Source organism: Pyrus communis, chromosome 4 (assembly GCF_963583255.1).
Source record: "Pyrus communis chromosome 4, drPyrComm1.1, whole genome shotgun sequence".
NCBI classification, from domain to species: Eukaryota; Viridiplantae; Streptophyta; class Magnoliopsida; order Rosales; family Rosaceae; genus Pyrus; species Pyrus communis.
Genome location: NC_084806.1, coordinates 8,763,661 through 8,790,163, shown reverse-complemented (window position 1 = coordinate 8,790,163; position 26,503 = coordinate 8,763,661). Strand labels below are relative to the sequence as shown.

At 37.8% G+C, this 26,503-nt stretch overlaps 2 protein-coding genes and 1 pseudogene across 2 annotated transcripts; 2 read left to right on the top strand and 1 right to left on the bottom strand.

Moving 5' to 3' along the window:
* Positions 1–1,741: 1,741 nt before the first annotated feature.
* Positions 1,742–3,087, top strand: LOC137733016 (uncharacterized). The gene is made up of 2 exons (XM_068472242.1): positions 1,742–2,706; positions 2,845–3,087. Exons 1-2 carry the CDS (start codon positions 1,779–1,781, stop codon positions 2,964–2,966), a joined length of 1,050 nt encoding a protein of 349 aa, XP_068328343.1. The 5' UTR covers positions 1,742–1,778; the 3' UTR covers positions 2,967–3,087.
* Positions 3,088–5,330: 2,243 nt separating this feature from the next.
* On the top strand, positions 5,331–17,659 carry LOC137730755 (kinesin-like protein KIN-12C). Its single transcript, XM_068469716.1, has 36 exons — positions 5,331–6,058; positions 6,138–6,293; positions 6,453–6,536; positions 6,627–6,746; positions 6,837–6,950; positions 7,041–7,133; positions 7,219–7,379; positions 7,467–7,541; positions 7,776–7,863; positions 7,980–8,038; positions 8,129–8,192; positions 8,269–8,334; positions 8,419–8,583; positions 8,680–8,784; positions 8,926–9,161; positions 9,253–9,322; positions 9,399–9,446; positions 9,533–9,591; positions 9,958–10,024; positions 10,123–10,182; positions 10,614–10,670; positions 10,801–12,298; positions 12,394–12,467; positions 12,625–13,938; positions 14,023–14,130; positions 14,322–14,485; positions 14,562–14,649; positions 14,766–14,840; positions 14,997–15,230; positions 15,351–15,449; positions 15,529–15,603; positions 15,704–15,762; positions 16,165–16,396; positions 16,480–16,661; positions 16,747–16,843; positions 16,948–17,659. The coding sequence occupies exons 1-35, from the start codon at positions 5,492–5,494 to the stop codon at positions 16,760–16,762; spliced, it is 6,732 nt and encodes a 2,243-aa protein (XP_068325817.1). The 5' UTR covers positions 5,331–5,491; the 3' UTR covers positions 16,763–16,843; positions 16,948–17,659.
* On the bottom strand, positions 17,626–25,357 carry LOC137732633 (calmodulin-binding transcription activator 3-like; annotated as a pseudogene).
* Positions 25,358–26,503: the final 1,146 nt, after the last annotated feature.

Sequence of the window (26,503 nt, the reverse complement as noted above, 5' to 3'; positions counted from 1 at the left end):
GCATTCGATTCAGTTAAGGTGGTTTCAATCAAACAAAACCAATCAAATTACATTTTCATTTGATTTGGCTCAAGATTACACGTTTCTAGTGTTAACATTAAAATTAAACCAAATCATTCATATGGATTTGATTTGTCGTTTTGTGTTATGAATGAATCTCTCATTGATGATAAAATAGATCTTGCATACGAAAACCAATCAAATTACATTTTTATTCGATTTGGCTCGAGATTACATGTTTCAAGTGTTAAAATTAAAATTGAACCAATCATTCATACGGATTGGATTTGTCGGTTTGTGCTATGAATGAATCTCACATTGATGAGAGAAATGGATCTTGCATAAGCTTATGAGTAGTGGGGTTGCTTCTCATATTATCAATTGATTTTATAGATGAAATTCAACTTCATTAGTTTGAATAGTTCTTATAACACCCTACACGTCGCGCCTTAACCTAAAAGATTTTCAATGTACCAGAAACACAGCTAGGTGCATCAAGTGTCATAAGTCATAACAAGTGGTTGAATTTTATTTTTTTTCAAGTCGGGAATAACAACTCTGTTATGAAAGAGCAGGCAGACTACGCCCATTCCTTTATGAGTGGTTTTAGGAGATTAAGGTCCCCCCTTATATTCTCCCTCCATTTGTAGAGGTGGGTTGCCGACGTCTTCGCAAGGATATCCAGATCGTAAGACATTATTACCTTCGCGCTACTGGACTATAGTTCTGTTATTTTCGGAGAGTGCGTTAAATAATATCGAAATACTTGAGAAGTCTATTTTAAATTGGCGAGTTGCAAATATTTAGTTAGAAACTTGATTATGAGTTATTAAATGGTAAAATGAATAAAAAATATCAATTTGAGAGTTGTTCCTAAAGGGCCTAACGAATTTGTAATTAGAATTAGAAGATCTCTTTTAATTGATTATTTTATCCCATTGTAATATTTTACATTGTCGAATGTATCCAACTATTTATACAATAACACTTGATTTACCTGATTGACTCACTGATCTATCTAAAGAATCAAGGGCCAAACTCAACCTTTCAATATAACCAATCATTATGATGGTGTACTTAGTTATAAACTGTATCTTAGAAATAGACAAGGTTTGTCTGCCCTCTCACTTTTGGTGCCCTCCCGTGCCCTCTTGTTTGTATGGTCACGGTTAAGCTACGTCAACATTTTATATTACTATTCATTTTGTCTTATTATCTCTATAAAAAAACTATATAAAATGTTGATGTAACTTAATCGTGACCACACAAAACAAGAGGGCACGGGAGGGCACCGGAAGTGAGAGGTAGACAATCCTTGTCCCTTAGAAATATAGTTTAAATGATGGTATAAATAGAGGATAATGTTAAATAGACTAAAATTTTAAATTAAATTTGCAAACCAAATAATGTGTCATCAATAAGAAATAAGAATGTTAATCAACGCTTAAGTAATAATCCAATCATTAACAATCACATCATTTAATTTGTAAATTTAGTTTAAAAAATTTAGTCTTTTTGACATTACACATAAGTAGATGATAAAGGTAACATTTTACATTAAAAATCACAACACCTCGGGGAATCCCAACACTGATATATCACTGGAGCCACTGATTTCTTCCCTGTTTTTCAACTTGTGGATCCCATCACAGCCTGTCTAAAGATCCAAAAGGTGTCCTAAATTATGGAGTAAATTCCGCCCAGTTTATCAATCTCTTTACACATTAGGCCTTCTTACACTGCCACAGTAACTAATTTTTCATTTCTCACACACAAACATGTGGTGGTCTCAGTCAAAACCACTCATCACCACCGTCAACGTCCTCCTCCTATCACTCCACCTCCACCTCCTCCCCACCCCCACTCTCTCCCAATGCCGCACCTCCTGCGGCCCCATCCCCATACACTACCCTTTCGCCCTCGATGACGGCTGTGGCGCGCCCCAGTTCCGCCACATGTTCAACTGCTCCACCGACCTCTTCTTCGCCACCCCATCCGGAAACTACAAAGTCCAGTCCATAAACTACGACAAGAAAACCATGGTCGTCTACGACCCCGCCATGTCCACCTGCTCCATCCTCCAGCCCCACCACGACTTCCTCATGACCCCAATCCAGTCCGCCATTATCCCGCCGACCTCCGACACCGTCTTCGCACTCCTCAACTGCTCCGTCGACTCCCCTGTCCTCAACCACTACAAGTACCTCTGCTTCAACTTCTCCGGCCACTCCTGTGACGAGCTCTACGACTCCTGCAACGCTTTTCGAATTTTCCGTACCGGTTCCGGATTGGCCACTCCTACCCCCAGCCCCGGAGGATTTTTAAGCAACGGTACTACCCCCAGTCCCGGAGGATTTTTAAGCAACGGTACTACCCCCAGTCCCGGAGGATTTCTAACCAACGGTACTCCTCCTCCTCCTGCTACTACGACTACTTCTCCGCCGTGTTGTTTTACGGGGTACGATTCGGTGAAGTTCATGAGCATGAATATATTGGACTGCACGCATTATACTAGCGTGACGAATACGGATGGATTGAAAGGGTTAGGACCGCCGGATTGGGTTTACGGGATTAAGCTGAGCTTCGCGGTGCCGGATACCGGGTGTGAGAGGTGTGCGCAGTCCGGTGGGACTTGTGGGTTTGATACCGAGACTGAAGGGTCTCTCTGCCTCTGCTCAACTTCCTCTAATTTCACTAGACAATGTGGTAGGTTGATATATCAACTTTTATAAATCTCGATATGTTTATATTATTAGACTGTGGATTTGGATCGCTTATTTAGTTAATAATTAATTAGTTGCTTGAATTTTTCTTCTTGCGGCTAATTTTGGCTTGATTTTTCAGGTGCAGGCAGTTTTTCAGCGGTAGGACGGGACTGTTCTCCCAATATACTATTCCAAGCATCCTTTGTGATTTTGGGGGCGTTGTTAGTCTTTTTGCATGAGTTTAGGATGCTGAATTTGTGATGGTGTTAGTGTTAATCTTTTGTTTAATTATCTTTGAGATATGTGAACATTTCCTCTTCTTATCTACCTTCATTTGCATGCATGATGCAGCTCATGACCCTTTTGAGGGTTTGTCGACAATGTTCTCCATGCAATCTCTAAATTTTGTGACAAAAGTTAGTCTCCAATTCCATCTATAAATTATTCAACCTAGTAGTAGTTAGTAATTCTATTTGTTAATTACAAAGTACGACATTTTGTAAGTTGATATAAGAAATCTTCGGTGAAAATATTTAAAGACATCTTAAGCTCGAATGTCATTTTTCTTATAAATTAATTGTTTACTCTGACAAAAGAAGAGGCTCACACGGACTCGTATTTGGTTCACATGCCTCCATAAATGACTTTGAAACTTTCTTCTATGTGACACGTAATGAGTTTCAAAATCTTTTAAGCACCAAAGCAAGACATTCATTTTTCAACGCGAGATACTCTCAAGTACAACTCAAATTCACAACCCTAGTGGTCAAATGCTTGAATGAAGTTGGATTACTTTGTCATTTGATGGTGAAGGATAAGATGTAAAACAACTAATTTAACGTCAAATTCTATCTTTTCGAAAACAAAAGAAAAATGAATTGCCTTTGTTTAGTCTTTAGTGCAGAACTAAACATTGAGAATGAGAGATGCTAAGAGTAAGAGGATTTATAAAATATGCTAAGAGGATTTATACTAAGAGCCGAGTGAGATTCTTTATGAGCTAAGAGTTAAGCTAATATTATAAAATATTATGTCAAAAACATAAGGTGGTAGAGAGTCTAAAGACAACCCTACTTTTTGAAAAAGTCACTTTAGCATGTCTCTTGTACATTTCCAAAGGAATTTCTCACATTTGAGTAGCCTTAAACCTCATCGAGACAACAAAATGAGTATGTAATTATAAAATTGCTATACTAATTACACAAAATCCAACATATATATATATATATATATATATTCTAAGGATTAAGGTGCCATTTCAGGCCGCTCCTCCACTAATCCACTTTCTCTTTTGAGTTTTGATCATCAATATATTCTAAGGATTAAGGTGCCATTTCAGGCCGCTCCCCCACTAATCCACTTTCTCTTTTGAGTTTTGATCATCAGACGTTGCTGTTTGAATTCAAATTCCCACCCTAAACTCTTTTCTCTTTAATCATCGTTTTGGCCATAGCTGAATCCCCATCATCATTATGTTCAAATCAAGTCTCAACATCCTTTTTCTACGGACCATCATATGTGCGCACACTTTTTTTGTTACAAACTTCCATGATTTTCCTTATATTAATTATAGGTTACAAGATAACACACGACTAATTTACAAGTCAAGTGAACGTTCAAGTTGGGTTATGCCTATTAGTTCTTACAACAAAACTTGGGTTAAACCATCTGACTAACTAGGTGATTCAATCATTTAATATGAATGAGCAATTCGATAAGTTGTCATTGTAATTTTGTTATTTAATTATTCTATTTAAAAAAACAATGTGACTTCATTTTATTAGCCAATTGGTTAGGCATACTTGAACCATGTTTCTCTCAGCTCTTAGTATATTATGGGTATTTATTTTCCTAATGCTAAGAGAGATTTCAAATTCGAATCCTCCATCCTCGTTGGTAAAAAACAAAAAAAACAAATTAGGGTAATAATTGACTTATAATTCAAAAAAATATAATTCAACATGCATAACTATAACTAAGTTGGCTAGAACAATGTCTTCTCCTTGCAACCAAGTTCGAATAACTTTTGTGACAATATAAATTAGATTAGAATATTTGGTTTATTTAAAAAGATATATATATATATATATATATATAAGAAATTTTTAAGGGAATGGATACCCATTTTTTTTGATAAAAATGGGGATTAGTTGTGGGATCCACACTACATTGAACTTTAACGATTTGAACCGTCTATTTTTCAAGTTGCATCTCATATATCATCCTATTAGCCAAATCGGAAATGTTTAAGATATCTAATTGAGTTCAAAGAAATTAACGAATACTTTGTTATATAAGAAACAATGAAATTTTATCTTGATAATTAAATAAACAAATGATTTCGGATTGAATTAAATTTTTATAAGGATAATTTATAAATCAAAATTTATAAAATAGACTGTTCAAATAATTAAAATTTGATGTGAAGCGGAAAAAAATGAGAATTTCTTTACAAAGACGGCCCGTGTATGTGTGTGTATGTATATATTTGGGTTCAATTGAAAAAGACAAAAAGAGATGGAGCGTCCCGTTAACAATTCAAACGGGCGGGGCAATCACTGAGCTTTACCAATTTCAAATTCCCACCACTCTGACACTTTCCACTCAAATCTCAACCCACTTCTCTCCTTCCCAACCCAACGGCCAAAAGCAAACCCAAAACCCCCCCAAAACGTCACCGTATTCTTCGTCTTCTCCGTCGAATCATGGATTCAAAACTCCGTTTCTAATACGGAAACAAACACAACAATCCAACTTGTTTCACTGAAGCTCCGAGCTCCCTCAGCATGTCGAAGGAGAGCTCAACTGTTCGATTCCCAGCCCGAAACGTCGCGAGGAACTCGCAGTCCGAACCGAACGAGAACGAATTCGAAACCGCGTCGAATCCAATCCACTTTCCGCCTCCAAGAACGCCTCTTAACAGCATTGCAGATCCAGCCCAGCTGCAGAAGGAACTCCATGAGTTTGATTTCGATTCGCAACCGAAGTTCGAGGCGATTCGATCCGGTCGGTATTCGTTATCGTCGGATAGGAAGATCGAAGCTCAGGAGAAAGCTGGACATGGCGGAGGTCTCAGCTATGGAACTCCCAGGGTTTCGTCAGGTCGCGGAGGGAAGGCGCACTCGGAGCCAAACTCGGCTCAAAGCACTCCGGCGAGGACCGGTAGAGCTTCGATTGGTGGAGCAGTGGGAGGTTGTACCGGAATCAAAGCTCTGCAGTACAATGGAGGCAGAGCAGGGAGTTGTTCTAGAATCTCCCGGGAGGTTTCTGTGGTGAATTCCGCGGTTTTAGCTCAAGTTCCGCATTTTGAGCTAGCGGAGGACTCCTCGTTCTGGACCGATCACAATGTGCAGGTTCGGAGATTGGTTTGGGTTTGGTAATTGGTGCCAAAGTTTTCTGGAGTTTGATTGGTTTGATTGGTTTTGAGTTCAGGTGCTGATTCGAATTCGGCCATTGAGTAGTATGGAGAGAGCTTTGCAAGGGCAAGGCCGGTGTTTGAAGCAGGAAAGTGCGAAAACTCTGGTTTGGCATGGTCATCCGGAAACCAGATTCACATTCGATCACATTGCATGCGAGACAATATCACAGGTAACTAGGGTTATGTAAAATAATACCTAAAATTTTTCTGTTTTAATTTTTACTGCTATCTTTAAAGTAATGCTATGTCGAAAAATGGACCTTGATGTTTTATTATTTGGCTTCAATCCATTGGAAACTCATTGAGTGTGTTGATTGAGTTTGTCATAGGAAAAGCTGTTCAGGGTTGCTGGGTTGCCCATGGTGGAGAATTGCTTGTCTGGTTATAATAGCTGCATGTTTGCTTACGGTCAGGTATTTCTTCGGAGAAGTTAATAGTTCGGTGCATGGTGTGGTTTATTTATTTTTGCTGGATAAGTTACACTCTAAGTTTCTTGTTTGCAGACGGGTAGTGGCAAAACATACACAATGATGGGTGAAATATATGAGGTTGAAGGGCAGCTCAATGAAGATTGTGGGCTTACTCCACGCATTTTTGAGTATTTGTTTAAAAGGATCAGACTGGTACGCTGTTCAAATTATTGATATCTTAATCTATAGCTAAAATTTATCTTTTATTTGGGTTTGATGTCTTACTATAATTTATTCATGCAGGAAGAGGAAAGCAGGCGGGAGGAACAGCTGAAGTACAGCTGCAAATGTTCCTTTCTCGAGATTTACAATGAGCAGATAACAGATCTCTTGGAACCTACATCAACTAATCTACAAGTAATTAACATCTTTTCAAATGTTCATGTTGCAATTTCCATTTAGCATTGTTTTGTTGAGCAATAAGTAAACGTATCTTCCATATTGTAGCTCAGGGAGGACTTGAAGAAAGGGGTATATGTTGAAAACCTTACAGAATACAATGTGAGGAATGTTAATGATGTTGTCAAGCTTCTGTTACAGGTGGGACTTTATGATAAATGTTATCTAATGAATCACTAACTACATATTCGGGTGTGAGTATGATGCTATATATTTGTTTTCTTAGGGTGCTTCAAACAGAAAAATGGCAGCAACGCACATGAACAGTGAGAGCAGCCGATCGCACAGTGTTTTCACATGTATCATAGAAAGCCGTTGGGAAAAGGATTCCATGACCCATTTTAGATTCGCTAGGTTGAATTTAGTAGATCTAGCTGGCTCAGAAAGGTAACTACCATCTTCATAATTTATTCTTTTTTTTGTTTAATATTTTATTCAAGGCTTATCTGCTGGCTGACTTGCTTATTCATTTAGGCAGAAAAGCTCTGGTGCAGAGGGAGATCGTTTGAAAGAAGCAGCAAATATCAACAAATCATTATCAACTCTTGGGTAATTATTTCAAGGACCTGTTTGGTTTTCTATTATACTTTTAAATATTTCCTTCCGTTTTCTGCTTTCACAAGGCCAAATTCAAATGCCAACTTGGTCATTAGTGTAATTTCCAGAAATACATAAAACATGGGGTCTGTTTGCACATGGTTGAATTAGTCGTATATGCCTTTATTGCTAGGCAGACTTTAGTTTGGTTTCAGTTGGATAACCTATATTACTTTGTGGTTTTAGCTTGGTGATAATGTCTTTGGTCGACTTAGCACATGGGAAACATAGACATGTTCCCTATAGAGATTCAAGGCTTACATTTCTTCTTCAGGTTAGACGCCAAATGCTCTGGAACCTAAGATATTTTATGTCATTTTGTAACACTATGCATACTTGTTCATTTTACTGCATCTTCATACATAATTGGTCTATGACTTTGGGACGCAGGATTCTCTGGGTGGGAACTCAAAAACAACTATAATATCGAATGTCAGCCCATCAATTTGGTATGTGTTGATTCTTTCATAGTTCTAGATTACTTTATGTTCTTATTCTTCTTTTTGGTTTCCTTAAACTGACCTTGTCTTTCCTTGTAGTTCTGCAAATGAGACACTTAGTACTTTGAAGTTTGCCCAGCGTGCCAAACTCATCCAGAACAATGTACTTACTTCGTACACTGACACACACACTTTCATTCTCTTTTTAGTTCTTGACTTTCATTTCCATATTTTTCCAGGCTAAAGTGAATGAAGATGCTTCAGGTGACACAACTGCACTTCAGCGACAAATCCAACAGCTGAAGGCATGAGTTATATTTGCAATTTTGTGAAAATTTTAACCTTGAACATCTAACAGATGGTATAACTGAAGTATTGAACTGTTACAGGGCCAGTTGTCCATCCTAATGATGCACCATAACCTCTCGAGGTCTTCAACAAGTTGCGTGCCAAGTAGTGAAGAACCTAGATTCAATGACTTGCCTGAGAAATATGATGACTCTCAAGAAGAAAACATGGCAACTAATAAGTTACCAATCATGCGAAACAAGAAGGTAATTTGATTTTCCACATAGAAGTCATTTCCTTCTAAAGAACAGTTGTATGATGCAATCCCACTATGGAAATGCATTCTAACACAAATGTAACAGATGAAAAGCATGGAGACTGTTTTAGTTGGTGCCCTAAGAAGGGAAAAGATGGCAGAACATGAAGTCCAGAAGTTGGTGGCTGAAATTGAACACATGAACAACTTGGTGTGTTTTGCTACAAGTAGTTATATATAGTTTCCTATGTCTGTTAAGTTCTTCACTATTCTGTGTAAAGGTTTTTCATGATTATTAATATCTAAATAGCAGTATGTGATGCGATTTATTAGTGACATGGTATTTCTGCAGGTTTGCCAAAGAGAGGAGGATGTTGGACATACTAAAGTGATGCTAAGGTTTCGGGAGGACAAAATTAAACGACTTGAACTGTTTACGGATGGAATGTTGTCTGCTGAGAAGTATCTGATGGAGGAGAACAAGGCTTTACTGGAAGAGATTCAGCTGCTTCAAGCAAGAATTGATAGCAATCCAGAATTGACCCGATATGCTGCGGAGAACTTTAGACTTCTCGAGCAACTTAAATTGTAATTTGTATATTGCTCAATTCTGTAGATGGTTGCTCTTTGTCTTCTTTTTGGGTGGCCATGACTCATTTTGCATTATTCTTCATGCCAGGTACCAAAACTTTCACGAGCATGGAGAGCGAGAAACATTGCTAGCTGAAGTATCAGAATTACGCAATCAGGTCCATAAAATTCTCCTCCTTCCAAAACTGCCTCATGCACTCTAAGGTGGCTATCTAAAACATGTTTTATGTGCAGCTTCTGGATACACTTCAAGGAAAGCTTCCATGCTCGAATGAAAATCAGGTTGGAAAACACCTTTTGGTTAATAATAATACATATGACCTTTTAGAAACTTCCAATTCTTAATGTGCTTTCTTTGAAGAGTGCAGAATAGTGATACCATAAGGGAACTGGAAGATTGCAGGGTCATGAATTCTAAACTGATTAGGTATTTTTCTTCATCAAAATACACTTTTTAATGCATTTTGGATCTGCTTTGTTTCTTTTTAATCGATTAATTTCATTGTGTTCTCTAAGTTTCCAGTATAATCCTGCTCCTCTCCCTGGCTACCAAAAACATACGGCAGAAAGGAATCTTATTCTTCCTCCACATGATAAACACTGGTCCTGTCACTACTTGACAGCCATATATGTGGACATTCTATTACCATAAATTGTCTAGTTACTTTCTGCTGCTATTGATACAATTTAAACCTTTCATATTAACTATGTGAAGGCAAATGTCTTTCGCTGTTTTGGTTAAAAATGACATGTCGCCATTGCTCATTATCCTCTTATGATTTTGCATCCGCAGGGAAGTAGATGAATTACAACTAGAACTGCAAAAGCATATGAACTCCAGTCAGGCTACCTCGGGCTCTGTAAGGATAGCCTATAAATAGTTGGAAAGAAACTGTTGTTTAAACGACGTTATAACATTTGCATATGTAGTTGATGGACAATCTTTGCATATATGCAGGTCAGATATTCTTTCTCCAAGGAAACTGAGGAATTCAGGCAATCAGATAAATATTCAATGGTAAGTGAGATATATCAATTTGTTTCCAGCCTAGTATCCAATTAGTTTACATCGGTGACCATTCTTCAAATACTGGAGTTATTTTCAATTTTACATGATTTTTTATCTTTGTTGCTATATCCCAGTTCATTTTCTGTGCATTTAAAATTTTAAACAAAAGCTATCCATGCCATGATATCACGTTGTGTTTCACTGTTCTAGCTTGTGCTTGGTAAATTTGCCACTTCCATTCTTGCGTACTTCATTTTACTCAAAAGAAAACAGAAAGACTCACTCACGGCAGCGAGAAGAAATTCTGTGGCATGTTATTCATTTTAAATGAGCTAGAAAGCAACTAGTTCTAGACAGATTATAACCTACATAGACATCACGTTGTGTTGCACTTTGCCTTCTTCTCGGAATCAAATTTATGATTGGCAACCACTTTTCAGATTGAAAGCTTGTCTATAAGAAGTGACTCTGGAGATGAAATAGCATCTTACACTCAGGTATGTGATGAGGTTGTACAAAACCATGTGATTCATGTAGGTCTAAATGTAGGTGATGATACTCAAAAAAGAGTAAATGGATGCTAGATTGTTGCGGGTTCATTTAATAATTATGTTACATCATGTGCAGGAGGAAAGCTGCAGATACATGGAAGTTTCATGCAACAAGGACAGATTAGAAATCCAATCTGAGCTGAAATGTGAAAGTCATTTTCTGAAATCAGGTGATTTACATAAAGAAAACAAGGGCATGATAATGACGATCACTGAAGATGTTGAGAGGAAGGCTTTGCAAGCTAAGCTGGACAAAATGGCTAAGGACCTTGAGGAGGTGAGGTTACTTAATAGCCACTTTCAAGAGGATCAGCTGTTACAGTTGTCTCACCAGAAACAAACCGAAACAGTCTGTGAACAGGTTGAGATGGAGACAGCGAGAACGATTCTTCATTTACAGGAAGAGGTTGCTGCCCTTCAGTTTGAACTTGATGAGAGATTACAGTGCATGATTCAGGAAAATACAATACTGAAAAACACAATTGCAGCAAAAGAGGATCAAATAAGAATACTGAGTGGGGAGTGGGAAAAGGCAACCTTAGAACTAACAAGATTCCTCCTAGATGGTTCTAGATCCCTCAGAAATGCCTCCAGCCAAATAGAAACTATTGCTTGTTCATTTCCTCAAGCTAACGTTTGTGTCAGTGAAGATGTCCAGAGGGCTGCCAAAGTTTGCATGGAAAAAGAAGAAACAATTGAACTTCTACAGAAGAGTTTGGAAGATGCGCGAATGATGGTAATGGAAATGGAACAGAAGTTAAGTTCCTTGAAGGGAGCAACAATGGCTTTAAGTGAACTCCAGCATTTGGATAATGATGAGAGCACCAAAGAAGCAATTCCCTTCTGCATGCTGTCAGATGAGCAGACCAACATGGTTGAGATGCTAGAGAGAAAAATCATATATAAGGAAAGTAAGTTCAAAGAAGCAGAAAAATGTGCCAATGCTGCGTTCCTTGTAATAAAATGGCTTATGGATCGCAATGCTAGTTATGCAATGGAGAGAAAGATTCCCATCTCAGTTCTAGCTATACCAGCCAGAATGCCCAACCACATAACTAGTGGCACAAATGAAAATGCTTTAAGAGAGCCTTGCAAAATTTCTCAGTCTTGTATGGTTGAACCGCTATCATTAGAAGCATATAAGTATTTGAAATCTGAAAGTCTTTATCACATGCTGCATGAAATAAAGAATGAGCTCAGTGTAGCAAATGGTAGATTGAAAACTACTGAAGATTTCATTTACACAATAAATGAAGATGAAGATAAATGGAGTACTGATAGTTTGATGTCCAGCTGTGATACTTCAACAGAAGGTTCTTGTTCTGTTAACCAATTTTGGGCACTTGAAGGGAAAACGGGGGAACTAAGAGTTGAAGAAGGCTCAGTGCTTCAGTCTGCTGATCATGATCCAGATGAGTCAAAGAAGCTCTTCAAACATTTCACTCACTCTGAAGGAGAATCATTCTGCTTGAAAAAAGAATTAGAGATGACACGTGATGCTTTCCACAAACTCTCTGTTAGGCTAACCACACTTGTTAGTGAGTTGGACATTGGAGGTAGTTCTCAACCAGCAGGTATATTCTTCAGTGAGTTTAAGTTTTTATAATAATGACCAGAAGCATACATTGATCGATCAGGGGACTTAATCAGCTCTTATTATTATATGCAGAGTTGAAAGAAATTGTTCCATCGTTTGACTTGAGGATGGAGAATGCTGATGCAGGGTGTCGTATTACAGAAAGGGTACATTAAAAATTCTCTCGATAGTATCCGAAAATAATTGTGATGTGAACTTGTGAGGCAATTATATGTTAAAATGGGTTGTATAATAGCACTTTCATAATCAATATTTTATTAAGAAAAATGCTAGTGAGTAAGATCATTGTGCTTTGATGTGCAGGTAGCTGCTGATAAGAAGAGTGATTTTGCTGGTAGCTTCTTAAGCAAATTTGAAGAAGCGCATGCAATGATAAAAGAAGCCGATGTTATGTTAAATGCCTTGGTGGAAGCAAATGAAAATGCAAAAGAATTGACTGGGCTGTGGAAGCAAGCTGGTGAGGATCTGATGTTAGAAAGAGCAAGCTTTACTGAAGAAGTTGAACATCTCAAATCTTCAGTACGTCTAATAGAAAGAGAGAACGAACTACTGCAGGATCAATCTCATTATAATTTGGTGGAGATAGCAAAATCATTGTCTTTGCTTGAAGAGTGTTTTATGCAATTAAAAAGTGATGTGGAGGAGAAGTTCAAGGTAATATATGCTGATACTTCATCCATGGGAAGGGAGATACACTGCTTTATTAGCAATTCAAGATCATTGCTTGAAGAACTATGCTCTGAGAGATTAGAGAAAGACTTTTCCACATCTGTCCTTCATCAGTGTCTCATAGGAGAGCTTATCTCCAGAATATCATGTTCTAATGTTGAAATCAGTTTCCATCCATTCAGACAGCAAGAAGGCTGCTCAACAACAAATAAACTGCATACGATATCGTCAAGTTGTGAGGATGGCATAGTGCGTACTAGTAACATCTCCAAAGATGATGCACATCAAAGAGGAGTCACAAATTTGAAAGCCGGTGACTTCAATTTATCCTGCGATACTTTGATTGATGAGAATTTAGCACTGAAGGAAGAATTGCAACGGAAAGAGATTCTACTAGAGGGCTTGCATTTTGATTTTAGAATGTTGCAGGAATCAGCATCCAGCACAAAGGATATAAAGGATGAAACTGAAAGGCTGATGAAATCTTTGAGCCAAATACAGAATGAACTAGAATTAAAAGCATGCCAACTTGATGATATGTTGGCTCAGCATGAAAATCTCGGGGGTCGTCTGACTGACACTGAAAAGGCTCTGCTTGAATCAAATTTTAATCTCGAGCAGGCCACAGAAACAATCAACACTCTTTCAGACCAAAACTGTGAGTTGAAAGAGCTTCTAAAAGATCTCTATCTCAAAAATTCTGAAGCCGAAGAACAACTGGAAGAGCAGAAGGAAGTGGTGAAAGGTTTGGAAGAGGAAATTATTCATTTGACTTCTTCAATGGAAAAAAAATTACTCTGCTCAGTTGAAGGCTTTGAGGATGATTTGAGAAGAGTCATCAGCGAGAGAGACCAACTCCTAGATGAGGTCCATTCCCTGAATGATAAACTTGAGATGTCATATGCAATGGCCGATGAACATGAAGCTATATCCGTCGAAGCTCGCCAGGTATGTGTTTCATGTTTATTCGTATGTCATATATCAAAGTTTGGATGGCAGGTGGATTTATCATATATTGAACCAATATTGTAGGAATCTGAGGCAAGTAAGATGTATGCCGAACAAAAGGAAGAGGAGGTTAAGATTTTAGAATGCTCTGTTGAGGAGCTTGAATGTACCATCAATGTATTGGAAAAAAAGGTTAGCTCCCTCGGCATTTTTGTCTCTTTATTTAATACGTGAACATCAATGGAGTGCTAGTATCAACAGGTCTTGCTGTCTTACAATTACATTTCTTACAAACATCTGGTCATGTATCAGCTGCGTGCTGTTTGAGGTATTGACATGTTTTGGTTATTGGTTTCAATTCCAAAATTTGTCCCTTCTTTTAGGTATATGAGATGAATGATGAGGTAGAAAGACATCGGTTAATCAGAGATGCACTAGAACTGGAACTCCAAGCTTTAAGACACAGATTGTCTACTGTTGAAAATTTCAGTGAACATATGGATTCAGAAAACATAAACGGTGAACAAGCTGAAGATTTGATATCTAGGTATTGCTTGAATTCTCCGTTAAATTCTCGTTTTTGCCTTAAATTACCTTAAACATGATAAATCGTTTTGATACAGGCAACTGCAGAGTAGGCTACTGGAACTTCATGAGGCTCACAACAAGATAAAGCTTCTTGAAGAGGAAAGGGCAGAGCAGGATAAAGAGGTGAGGTCCCCCTTCTTTGCTGGTGTTTAATTATCTTGTATGTGTGCAATGAATTTTAATTATCTTGTATTTGTTTTCTAAGAACCAAATTTTGACAAATTTTGCATATCATGAAGATCAAACAATGCAAAGAATACATCTCCGAAATCGTGTTGCATGCTGAAGCCCAGACGTCACAGTACCAACAGAAGGTACAAAGACTAAAGTTTCTCTCATCATTCAATATATCCTTGAACACATCTTCCAGCACATTCAAAATTCAGATAACTGAATTCTTTTCTGTCAAATAGAGAGAATGAGATATTTATAATTAACCAAATTTTGACATTAAATAACCTTTTGAACAGTACAAGACTCTTGAGGCCATGGTTTGTGAAGTGAAAGAAGATAAGAGAAACTCAACATCAACAGCTGTGGCATCAGACAAATCAGAGAAAATCAGGACGAGGGGTTCCAGCTCGCCATTCAGATGCATTTCAAGTTTGGTTCAGCAGATGAATACGGAGAAGGAACAAGAATTGTCTTTGGCCAGGCTTCAGATTAAGGAACTAGAGAATCTGGCAGCTAGCCGGCAGAAGGAGGTTAAGCACCCCCTTTGCTTAGTTTCCCTTTCTCAAACACTTTTGTAGGCAAAACTGCTAAAATTTGACACAACTGTTAACCATCAGAAGAGTATTGATTTGATTGAAATATGATCTCAGGTATGTTTGCTGAATACTAGGCTGACTGCAGCAGAGAGCATGACACATGATGTCATTCGTGATTTACTTGGTGTCAAATTGGACATGACTAACTATGCAGTAAGTCTCCGTCACTTGTAAGTGTTAAAACTTCATAACGGCAATTCTCATTTGTTTTGTTTCTTTTGGTATCATCTAGAACTTGATAGACCAGTATCACGTTCAAAAACTAGTAGAAGAGGCTCATCAGCAAACAGAAGAATTCCAAGCAAAGGTGACCATAACTGATTTTGTTTTATTTATTTTACTTTTGTCTTCCTTTTCCCTATCGTCTTGTCTGTAGACCTAGCTAACTGATTTTGGCATCATCTCAGGAGCAAGAAATTCTCAACTTAAGGAAGCAGATACATGATCTAATGGAGGAAAGACAGAGGTTAGACCCATTTCGATATACCACTTTCGAGTTGCGACCATAATTTTTATCCAATTTTTATAAGTTTCTCTCCTTGTGATTACAACTTCTGTAACCTCCAAAAACCGAACTTATGATTGAATCATTGATGTAATTGCTGTAGGGTCGATCTTTTAACAGAAATTGAAAAAAACCAATAAGCAAACAACAACCTGCAAATGAGTACCGTAGCGGAAAATTGTTCAAATCACTTAAAAATTTCATTTCATTACCGAAATGCCCACATCTGGAACAAGAAAAACAAGAATTATTGTAGTATTCTTGTTTGTCTTTGCTCAAGTTAAAAGCAAAACTTCGTCTTATGACACGAATTCATGCCGCTACGTTCTTCATATTTTCTTATTTGAAATTTTGCTATTGCAGTTGCATATCCGAAATAGATAAAAAGGAAGAAGATATGATGACTACCCGGACGACATTACAACAACTCCAAGACAGAGATCAAATGCTTTCTGCACAGAATGAGATGTTGAAGGTGGATAAGACCAATCTGAAGCGGAGGGTGGCGGAGCTGGATGAGATGGTAAGAACAATTCTTGGAACACCAAAAACACAGCAGCAGCAGCCGCCAATTCACCGCACCTCCAAGACCAAGGCATGTTTTTCTCCACGTAAATGAGTTCTTTACGGCAACGGTAACTTTCAACTAACGTGCCATGGCTTTTCTTGATCAAGCAGAACACTAGCTCATTGAAGTTGCATGAGGTTGATTTCGCCAGGAGACTGGAACACTCCGAGAAGCATCTTTCTCGCGTGAATGGTGAACTTGCTCAATACATCAAATCTGGCAGCAGCAGTGGCACCGGTGGTGGACATTCAAGAGACAAGCGTTTCGGACACACGTCGGAAACGGACTATAGGTGAGTGTTTTGCTGTGCAACAAAAATTAATTCGACTCTTATCATTCTTCAATTTGGTAAAATCCATAATGTTGTTGGCCAACAGAAAGCAGAAGAATTGAGTCTGGATGAAGTCAAATGCCGCAGAATTCACATCATCTGTAAAAGTACATATTTTTGGATAATTGGTGGTGAATTTAAAGGTAAACATTAAAAAATAAAGAAAAACTCAAATACTTGTTATGTGTGACCATAATTTTCTCTTGGATTATAAATTCACTTTTTAACGGTTAGATATATTTTGTAGATTATTTCAACAGCACTTGCGAACAAGTCCCACGCAACCCAGCTTGTGTTTCTTCATTGCTTTATATATATGTACATGTATATTTAATTGTGCTACTTAGCAAGTGTGGATAATAAATAAATAAAATTGTTTGATGTGGCATTCTAAGATTCATACAGCTGACTCTACTTAGTGAGATAAGACTTGGTTGTTTGATGTTCTAAGATCGAAATATTGTTCGATTCTTTGTTAACTGAAAGCGGATAATGGAAAAAGAATTGAAGTGTAGGCCTAACCCTGAGCTAGGCCGAGTTAGGTAAAGCAGTGTGCTCTCTGTAATTTAGAACTGAAGCAGGTGGACGTAATTATACGAAAACTAATGGAAAACCCCTAGGTAACTGTAAAATATATCACCATTGGCAACTGTAAACTTGTCAACTACTATGGTGTTTTGACCATCAACCCTAGAAACTAGGTCACATAAAACTTGACTACTGGTCAAGTAAGGAAAAAGGAAAGTGTGAGCCATATACAATTCTGCCTTCTCCTATCCTTCTTGCAATTGACACAATTTCCCAAACAGAAAAAAAAAAACCACGACGGTCGTTACATACAGGCGAAAAAATTACGGGTAGGGCAAAGAAATGTCATACAGCCTTTGGTTTACTCCATCCAGTTACTTGACATGGTGGAAGTTGATCATTGACCTTCGTTGAGCGAACGTAGAATTTCATCTGACTTTTTGGTCGGAACTTTCATTTTGATTCGAGGCCTGGTTCTTCCCGTCAGCCATCTGTTGATAATACAGATATATATATATATATATATATATATATATATATATATATATATATGAACTTTGATTAATAGCGAATCACATAAGCAAACAAAAATACTATAACTCAAAGCAGACGGAAGCTCTTCTAGTTGCCATGAAAATTGTTGATTTATCTATAATTGTGCATGTGCGTGTATATTTATAAATGCAAATACAATGAAAAATTACCTCAAGTTTCTCAAAGTTTGAAATTAGCCTCGTATACTGTTCACAAGCTTCAGGCTGACGAGCCATGGACTGTACCCTTGCAAGAGCTTTCTCAACCCCAGCTAATTTCTGCTTCCGACCGACACTAAGAAATTCATAGTCATCATTTTTTTTAACCTCTGAGGATGCATCTTCAGTAGGCTTTTCCACCTGAAATCCTCGCAGACCAGTTCCTCTTCGCCTCCAACGCAGTATAACCTTTTCCAATACACCAACAGACCACAAAACCTTTTTGTAATTCTTCCGGACCTGATGTCCCCTCACATGAGCCTAAAAGTTACGAGCAGAATCAACGATAATTTAGAGCATGGACAAAACTCCAGATAAAGTACACCCAAGTCCCACAAAAACGAACATTTATATGGTCAAAGTTTTTCAAAGGAAGGACAACTGTGACACGTTGTACTGTTTGTACTGTGAACATGGAGGGCCAAAAAACGCATTGTACAGTCCATGCATGTCCACAATTCCACAACATTTGGAAGATAATAAAGTTAGCAATGACATACACATCAAGAATTAAGTATAAAAAAGTTTGAGGTACCTGAATTTTAACAATACGGTCACGAATCTTCAGATAATCCTTTCTTCCCTTCCATCCACGATAGTTTTTTTGAATCTTCAGAGCTGCTGCAACATGCAGATAATCTTCATAATGAGCGAACTTCTGTACTCTCTTCAAGGAACGACGTGCAACAAGGTCCTGAGACGGAACTTCAGAAACATCTGTTCTACTCTTGGTTAACTGTCTATGACGGAATGAACGAGCCCGGAAAGCTTCTTGAATTAGAGCAGCCGCATGAGCTGATTTCCTAACAGCTGCTATAGGGTTTTTGAGAGAATGTTGCTCATCTACTGGATCAGATGCAGCAACTTCTGCAGTCTGATTGGCGTTCTCAGCTGCAATAGTTGCGGTAACATTGTTCATTATGTTCTCATTCATGGTCAATAACTCTAGGTGACTGGTTAAATCTGCTTCTGCCAAATATCCAGCAATCCCCTTATGCCCTCTACTTGAGGCTAGATCAGCAGCAGTTTGTCCGCCAGGAAATATTGACGTTGGGTCCTCGACGGCTCCTGGAGCGGCACCTAGTTGAAGTAACGTGATGACAATTTCCTCTCTATAAAAGGGTTGAAAAAAACAAGAGAATAGTGTTACATACAGATCCATACATGTTGCATAAATAAAGTATTAAGATGGCATAGCTGACCCTTTTACCCATCCTCAGAAATGGTAAAATAACATGCACTTAACCTTATATACTACAGCAAAATTAAGAGAAGAATGAGCCTAGACATACAGTATTTGAATTTAATACTAATCACTCCGTATAAACTGCATGCAGATGATGAATATGATTGGATATAAAAGAGAAGAATCTATAACAGCAACCCTACCTTCCAAAATATGATGCCCAGTGAAGCCCTGTTCTGCCGCGAGCATCTCTGAAATTGGGACTGACGCCTGCAGCAATTATGGGACCTATGGCCCACTCGTAACCAAGAGCAGCCGTCAAATGTAGAACACCTTGGCCTTCATTATCCAGAACATGTGGTCCTTTTCCTCCTCCATGAATTTTAGAGACTAGCCATTCACAAAGTCTATCCTTCAACAAATTCTGAATCAAGGCATCCCTACGGCTCAAGTGATCACTTTTGCATGACACAGAAGCCCCATCAATTGTTACCCAATCACTTTCACTGTTGCCTTGCATTGAAAATATGGAACTTTTGAGCTTACACTTATCACAATCTGGAACAGCACATATCAACCACTTCCTCTCTGAGCCCAAGCTCAACAATTTTGCTAGTCGTATCTGAAAGCGCAATTCATCATCTTGTAGTTGTAAGTTGTTGATAGCTATTCCAATGGGTTTTTCGCGGTATTCAAACTCCCTGATCTCACTGCAGGCTAACCTATTTCTGCCGGTCACATAGAATGGAACACGCCCAGGAGCATGCAAAGGAGTTTGACATCTAATGGCATTGTTAGATAGAATTTCAGCAGAAACTTCTATTTCACCAAACATGCATCCCCAATTAGTGTCACCAGAATCCTTCTTGCTTCCCAGAAAACTACCAACTATTAAAACCTGAGAAGGACGAGAGGAAAAAACTGAACAATGTCTACGTATAGCGTACATTTTTCTAGAAAAATAAAATAAAAATAAAAATACAAACTCTATTAGCATGTACACATACCTTTGTTTCAGTTCCTGAATAAGCCCAATCTGGCGAAAAATCAGAAATACTAAATAGTTGTTCTTGGGAAAGAAGGGGGCCCAGTGAATCTATATCCAACTGCATATGGTGTGATAAACTGGATACTTCCTTATCACCACTCTCAGCATCAAATGTACTCCAGTAATTACCAGAGTCAGAAGCCATCAAGGAATCATCACAATCCACACCAATTTCTTTATCCATCCATCTCCCAAAGCTGTCTAGTTTCTTCAGTTCCATATTATGCACACCACCATCTCTATAATTCTCTCCGACTTGGTTGGAAGGAGTTACTACAGTCTGAGGATCAGTATAATCTTGAACCTGAGGATGAAACACATCGAAGACATGCTCCTCTGGCACCTGCAAGAAGGTTCAAGTATCACTAAGGAAATTCCCACTACACGAAACACTAACCTTAAAAAATGAAGTACAAAACTTGAATAGAAAAATAAAACAAGAAGAAAAGAAATTCAGACAATCGGATACTTGAGTTTCAAACGTAACACATTAGTATGGTCAATGTTGAAGAAAGCTTAGGGTCCACCATAAAACCAATTGTCAATATGAGGAGTACCCCAACTCCTTATAAGGTCCCTTCTTTCCCGATCGGGATTCGTACTCTCAACATGAAAATAAATGTTTATACACATATCACTGCATAAAGAGATGGAAAGGAAAAGTGTGGATGACTGAACTTGTCATCAACCTCATGGACATTCCATAATGCACAGAATAGCATTATATAACAATTTTCCTCATGCATGGATAAGTATGATCTGTGGAATAGGGACAAGTACTCCACTTAGCCGTTAGCCCTGACCATGAACAATCCTGGTAGGCTTAAATCAATTCTCATAACTTCCTTTATTAAAAGTTTTAAGTTCAATAAGATATCTAAATGAAATGATTGGTCAAGTTTATCTTCAACAGTGTAGTAGTGTATTGTGGTAACTTATAACACTAAAGGGGGTTCTGAGCATGCGAGTGTGAGTGTCACATTCATATGCACTACTGTTGAAATTTGAATTCTACTCATCAATCTCAAAAATAAAGATGCATATGCATACAGTCTACATCAGAGCACTATCTCATAAAATGAAATATAACTTTTTATAGGAAACTACATAAAATTAGATATGGACAGTGGGAAGGAAAGTGTGACCGTAGAAAACAGACCTGATCTTCTCTTTGAGAAGGTGCTGAGAAAATTTGGACATCTATGTTAGTGGTCAACCTATCTTCGCAAGTTACATCGTTGACTCCACTACGAACATCCACTCTAGAATCTGTTAGCTTATTAGTTATGAAGTCAACTCTGTTAGGTTCTTCAACAAAAAGGTTTTGGGCATGCATGCTGTGCTCATTTCTCGTTGAGCTATCCACTCCGTGCCAGGAGGATAATCCAGCACCATGATCACATTTAGGTCCACCATACCACGTACTAGAGGGATCCCTGAATGACTCAGGAAATCCTGAAAAGCACCAGAGACACCTGGTCACATATTTCATTTTTGGAATCTTATTATTGCAAAAGATAAATTAAAATCATTGAAACAAATGACTTTTATATGCGTAAAAAAAGATTACTCTATAGGTTTCGTCTATATAATGGGGAAAAAAACATAAAATAGGACCTGATAGAGGTCTAGAAGCAGAGTTCGATACAATGGATGATGCATGTTACTGTTAAAAGACCAGAGACAGTAAAATGTGATCAGGGAGCAGAAGGGAAAAATATGTGAAGATATGTTTTTCTTAAAGAGAATGGAACCATGGAATGTCCAGCCATTCCAGGTAAAAGTAGAAACAAAAAATGAAATTGCAAGACTTCAAAAAATGTGAAAAACTGATTCAATGAATCAAATACAAATGAAAAGGCATCTGCAGCTATGCATTTTACCTCCAATTTTTTTGTGGAAGCAGTGAAGCATTATGAAAAATGGAACCAAGCATCAGTTGCTCAATAGATGAAATTCCTGCATCTCTCCAAGAATCCACATCCTCAAATTCTGTCGATAATGTTTGTCCACTCAAGTCAACTCTGTTTGGACTTGAAGCAAAGGATGTTCGAACTGGACTTGAAGCAAAGGATGTTTGAACTGGACTTGAAGCAAAGGATGTTTGAAACATACGGGCAGCGGAGTTTGCCTGTGAAGAGCAAGGAAGGACAGCAAGTCTTATTTTTAAACCAAAAGTAATAATAATAATAATAATAACTGTAGGAGCATCTGTATCCTACTGCAACATATGCACAGATCATGTACACACATTTTTAAACCAAAAAAAAAAAAAACTGGGGTACCTCTTCCACATTTCTGTAATGCACAAGAACGATGTGCTGTAAATGCCTGCAAGCAAAGAAAACAGTCTTATATGACTTGTTGATATACAGAGAACGTAGAAATTTTAAACATCAGTTCTTGGGCATGGATGATTTCTTTTTTCCCGGACAGGTGGTAAACGGAATTTATGCAAACGAATTGAAACCTAATTTATAGCTTCGAACAGAAAACTCACGTGTCAAGCATCCAATAACTCCGCCGTTGAAAATTCGCATTGTCCTCCCCATGGGCATAGTAACAATGAAGTACGTCTACACTGCCAGCCTAAAAAAGGTCAAATCACTGCAAACAATAAAGCCTTGAATTTAAATATTTGGGCACCAGAAACACAAACATAGTGATATCTTAAGTAGATAAAGGGAGAAGAAACTAATAATCTCTTACATAATCCTATTAAAAGAAGAAATGAAAACAAAAAGGAATGTTTAAACACGGGGATAAAATAACCTAAATGACCATCAGCTTCCAAAGTAGATAAATTAAGAATTTACCATTTGTGTAACATTTGCAACACCCAGCGCCAGATTTCAGAAAAAAACTGTACTCTTTATAAGTTTTATTTACTTAAAAACTGGATGTTCAAGTAACCCAAAATTAAGGTCTATTATAGAGACATTCAATGCTCAAAGAACTCTGGACAGCTGAAAGCAATAATCATAGCATATGACCCATGGATTCTCTGCTTACCTTGATCTTTACAATTACAAACTAGAATGATGAATCACGTCTTAAAACTACAAATAGTCTATCAAAGTGACTAACATTGTTGTACCCACAAAATGTACGATGACACCTATGTATTGATCCATGACAAACTATGACCACCTAAAGATAGAGGATCCAAGTACGGACGACAACAACCAAACAACGACTCACTCTATCTCTTAGAACCAACCCTATAGGTGTACTTACTAATAATAGATTGAACAGCACACCTTCAACTTTTCATGGGCTTCTTTTACAGTCTTTCCATCTTTTTTCTTCCTCCAGCGATGATCGTCTTTACGAAAATATCGAAGTGCTTTTCGATCAAACAGGTACAGAGAACCACCTGGAAAAAATGAACATCACTTAGCTTCCGTTTGCATATACCAAGTAAGAATGTCAGTGATCCATCTGAAGTAACAAATGCCCAAATGACCAAAGATCATTTTGGATGATTCTATGCATGGAATGGGAATGGAAGAATCAGATAATTAAATAAAGCAAGTTAAGATACATGTGTGTGTGCCTACATTATGTATATGAGAAATAGAAAATACCAGCTCAACTGTTTCACATCTTAACCCGTATTAAATAGTAATAATAATGATAATTAAGCAATTAGTGAGTACTTTAAACATAACTTGGAATTCCTTGTAGAGGGTTTCTTAGGACCCAACTTTCAAAAGAAAATAACAGAATGGGCAAAACAAAAGGAGATATGTTTCATCAACCAAAAATGGTTCTTATGGCAATTTCTGGCCTTCTCATAATCTACAAGTAAATGAAGGTCACCTCCCAAGAATTAATAGCACGGTTTTCCAATTTTAGTTAGAAATTAGTAAATCCAAAGAAAAACTATAATAGCCCAACAAACTAAAGTAGAACTTAACAAATTCAGACTTAACACATTGTCATCAAGAAAAACTATCCAAATGTAGCCATTCAGAAAAAGATGCAAGGGCCAACCTGGAGGCCTGACGGGCGGATGTGTGGTCAACTCAAAATTCTGATAGTTGCGAAGTATTTCACAAATTTCAGCTGGACGAAGCCAACGGTTCTTTGATTCTTGCAATATCTGGGAAAGGTCTGTCAAATTCCCAAGGTACCAACAGAATAAAAGATATTAGAAACAAAAATAATATATACGAATACAGGGTCCGATTTAAATTCGGAGCAAATACATAGACATAAATTAACACTTTCAGCATCCCCATTCTGTAAATAAATACACTAGATGCACCAGAGTAAATTTATCACAGAGACGACACAACTCAACGCACTTACAATGCATTACAAGATTACTTCCGGCTTTCAAAATAGCATTCCATCACAAAATTACTGACTCAGTTAGTCCATGCAAACTAACCCTTTCACCAAAGGTGTACTTAGTACTACGGTCTAGTGGTATTCCTCTTCATTTGTAAGCGAGAGATCTTCGGTTTGATTCTCGTCAAAGACGAATTTGAACCATATTAGCTCATTAGGAGGCTAAGCCCACCTCCCTCCTCCTCTTTAGTGTGGATATATCATTTGTTCAATTTTTTTTTTTTTTTTTTCACCAAATGTGAAAATTTGAGAGTTTTACACGCATGCATGAAGTGTTAATCAATGATCACGCCCAATAATTATTTCAATCACCAAAAAAATCACAGCCATTCTTGAAAATAACTATTATCGAGTGAAAAATTGCAAACAAAATTTGAAAAATCCAAATTTTAATCCAATAAAATAAAGAAAAATGACAGAACAAAACGAGAAATGAAGAAAGAGAAGAGGGAGAGAAAGCTGACCTAGGTGTTGATTGGGGAGGCATCTCCTGGTATCAGCCATGGGCTACCTAATGAGCTTGCATAAACCCTTGATTTCATGTGCGAGAGAATGAGAGAGAGAGAGAGAGAGAGTGAGGGACTGTGATTACCACCACCAATCCACACAGAGAACAAAACGCCAACAAAAATACATGTCCAGAAATCGCAGAAACCAATTTTTGCTCTGCTCGCAAACAAAACGGTAACAAAATCGAAAAAGCAAATGCTTTCAGGCAGCCAGTCTCCAGAGAGAGAGAGTGGGGAATGAGGTTTGGGTTGAAGGAACGTACGTTGGCCTTGAGAGTCGAGACACAGGGGGGGGGGGGGGGGGGGGGGAAGCGAAGAGTGAAAAGAATTGGAGAGAGAGAGGGATTGGAAGTTGATGTGGAATGGTTTTTGCGTTTGCACTAATCCGACGTGTCGTATATGGTTCTCATTCCTTTTTATGTCCAGCTGGTCTTGACAGCGCGCGTCCCATTTACTTTCGAAACTGATGTCACAGCATTCATTTTTTATTTTTGGTCATCGGTCAAACATAAAGAATGTATCCAAGTATCGACCCCCTCTGTTGGAAAAGTATCGACCCCTTTTGTTGTAAAACGTAACCATTAAATCATATTTTTCATGTATGTATTTTTACTATTAAAATATACATTTTAGAAGGGATCGACTTACAGATACTCAGTCGTTGAAGAATCGTATGAAATAGGAATGACGGAATTGCCGCTAATAATTGCACCTAAGCACATAGAGGGTCCAATTAATAAAACTCTAATCATTTTAGAAGGAGTCAGCTCCGGCACTCCTTCAGGCGGCCCTTCCTGCTCTTCAAATGTGTTGCCTTCCTATTGGTCCGGGTCTGCTTCTAACGAACTGTGTAGAGGGATGTCATGTACCAGTTGTCACAAGTTTGTATTTGGGACAATCTTTGTCAACATTCCAACATTCTCATTTGGTGAATGATTTGTTTTTGTTGTTTGCATTGTACCACGCTTGTGCTTGAAGTGTATAAAATGTGGGATAAGACATTATTATAAAATGCGGGTGTAATACAAATAAATCAATTAAAATATTGATGTGGGTGGAATACAAATAAATAAATAAAAATATTGTCACTTGATTTGCTAAACTTCTGCCACTACTCATATTAGAGGAAGCTTGAGAGGACGTTTTTCCAACTAGTAAGCGAGTTGTTGAGTTTTTTCCAACGACCTTGAAGACCTTGACTACTTCTTGCGTCTTCTCTAAGCCTCTCGCAAAACACTGTAGTAATTCAACTCCAAAATTCACGCAACGGCATCTCATTATCCGTATGCGGGTCATGAATAATTTGAATCCAATATTCACACAACATAACATCTTCGATGACTATCCAAGTAGCCATTTTTTGCACACAAAAGTATATGAAAGCTTTGGTTCAAAGTGTTGAAAATATTGAAATGTGGCGTAAG

Bases quoted from the DNA above. Each gene is read 5' to 3' on its own strand.
- LOC137733016 (XM_068472242.1), top strand. From the start codon at position 1,779: ATGTGGTGGTCTCAGTCAAAACCACTCATCACCACCGTCAACGTCCTC. The intron at 2,707-2,844 runs GTAGGTTGATAT...TTGATTTTTCAG, and splicing joins TAATTTCACTAGACAATGTG to GTGCAGGCAGTTTTTCAGCG.
- LOC137730755 (XM_068469716.1), top strand. From the start codon at position 5,492: ATGTCGAAGGAGAGCTCAACTGTTCGATTCCCAGCCCGAAACGTCGCG. The intron at 7,380-7,466 runs GTAACTACCATC...TTATTCATTTAG, and splicing joins GATCTAGCTGGCTCAGAAAG to GCAGAAAAGCTCTGGTGCAG. The intron at 7,864-7,979 runs GTTAGACGCCAA...TTTGGGACGCAG, and splicing joins GGCTTACATTTCTTCTTCAG to GATTCTCTGGGTGGGAACTC.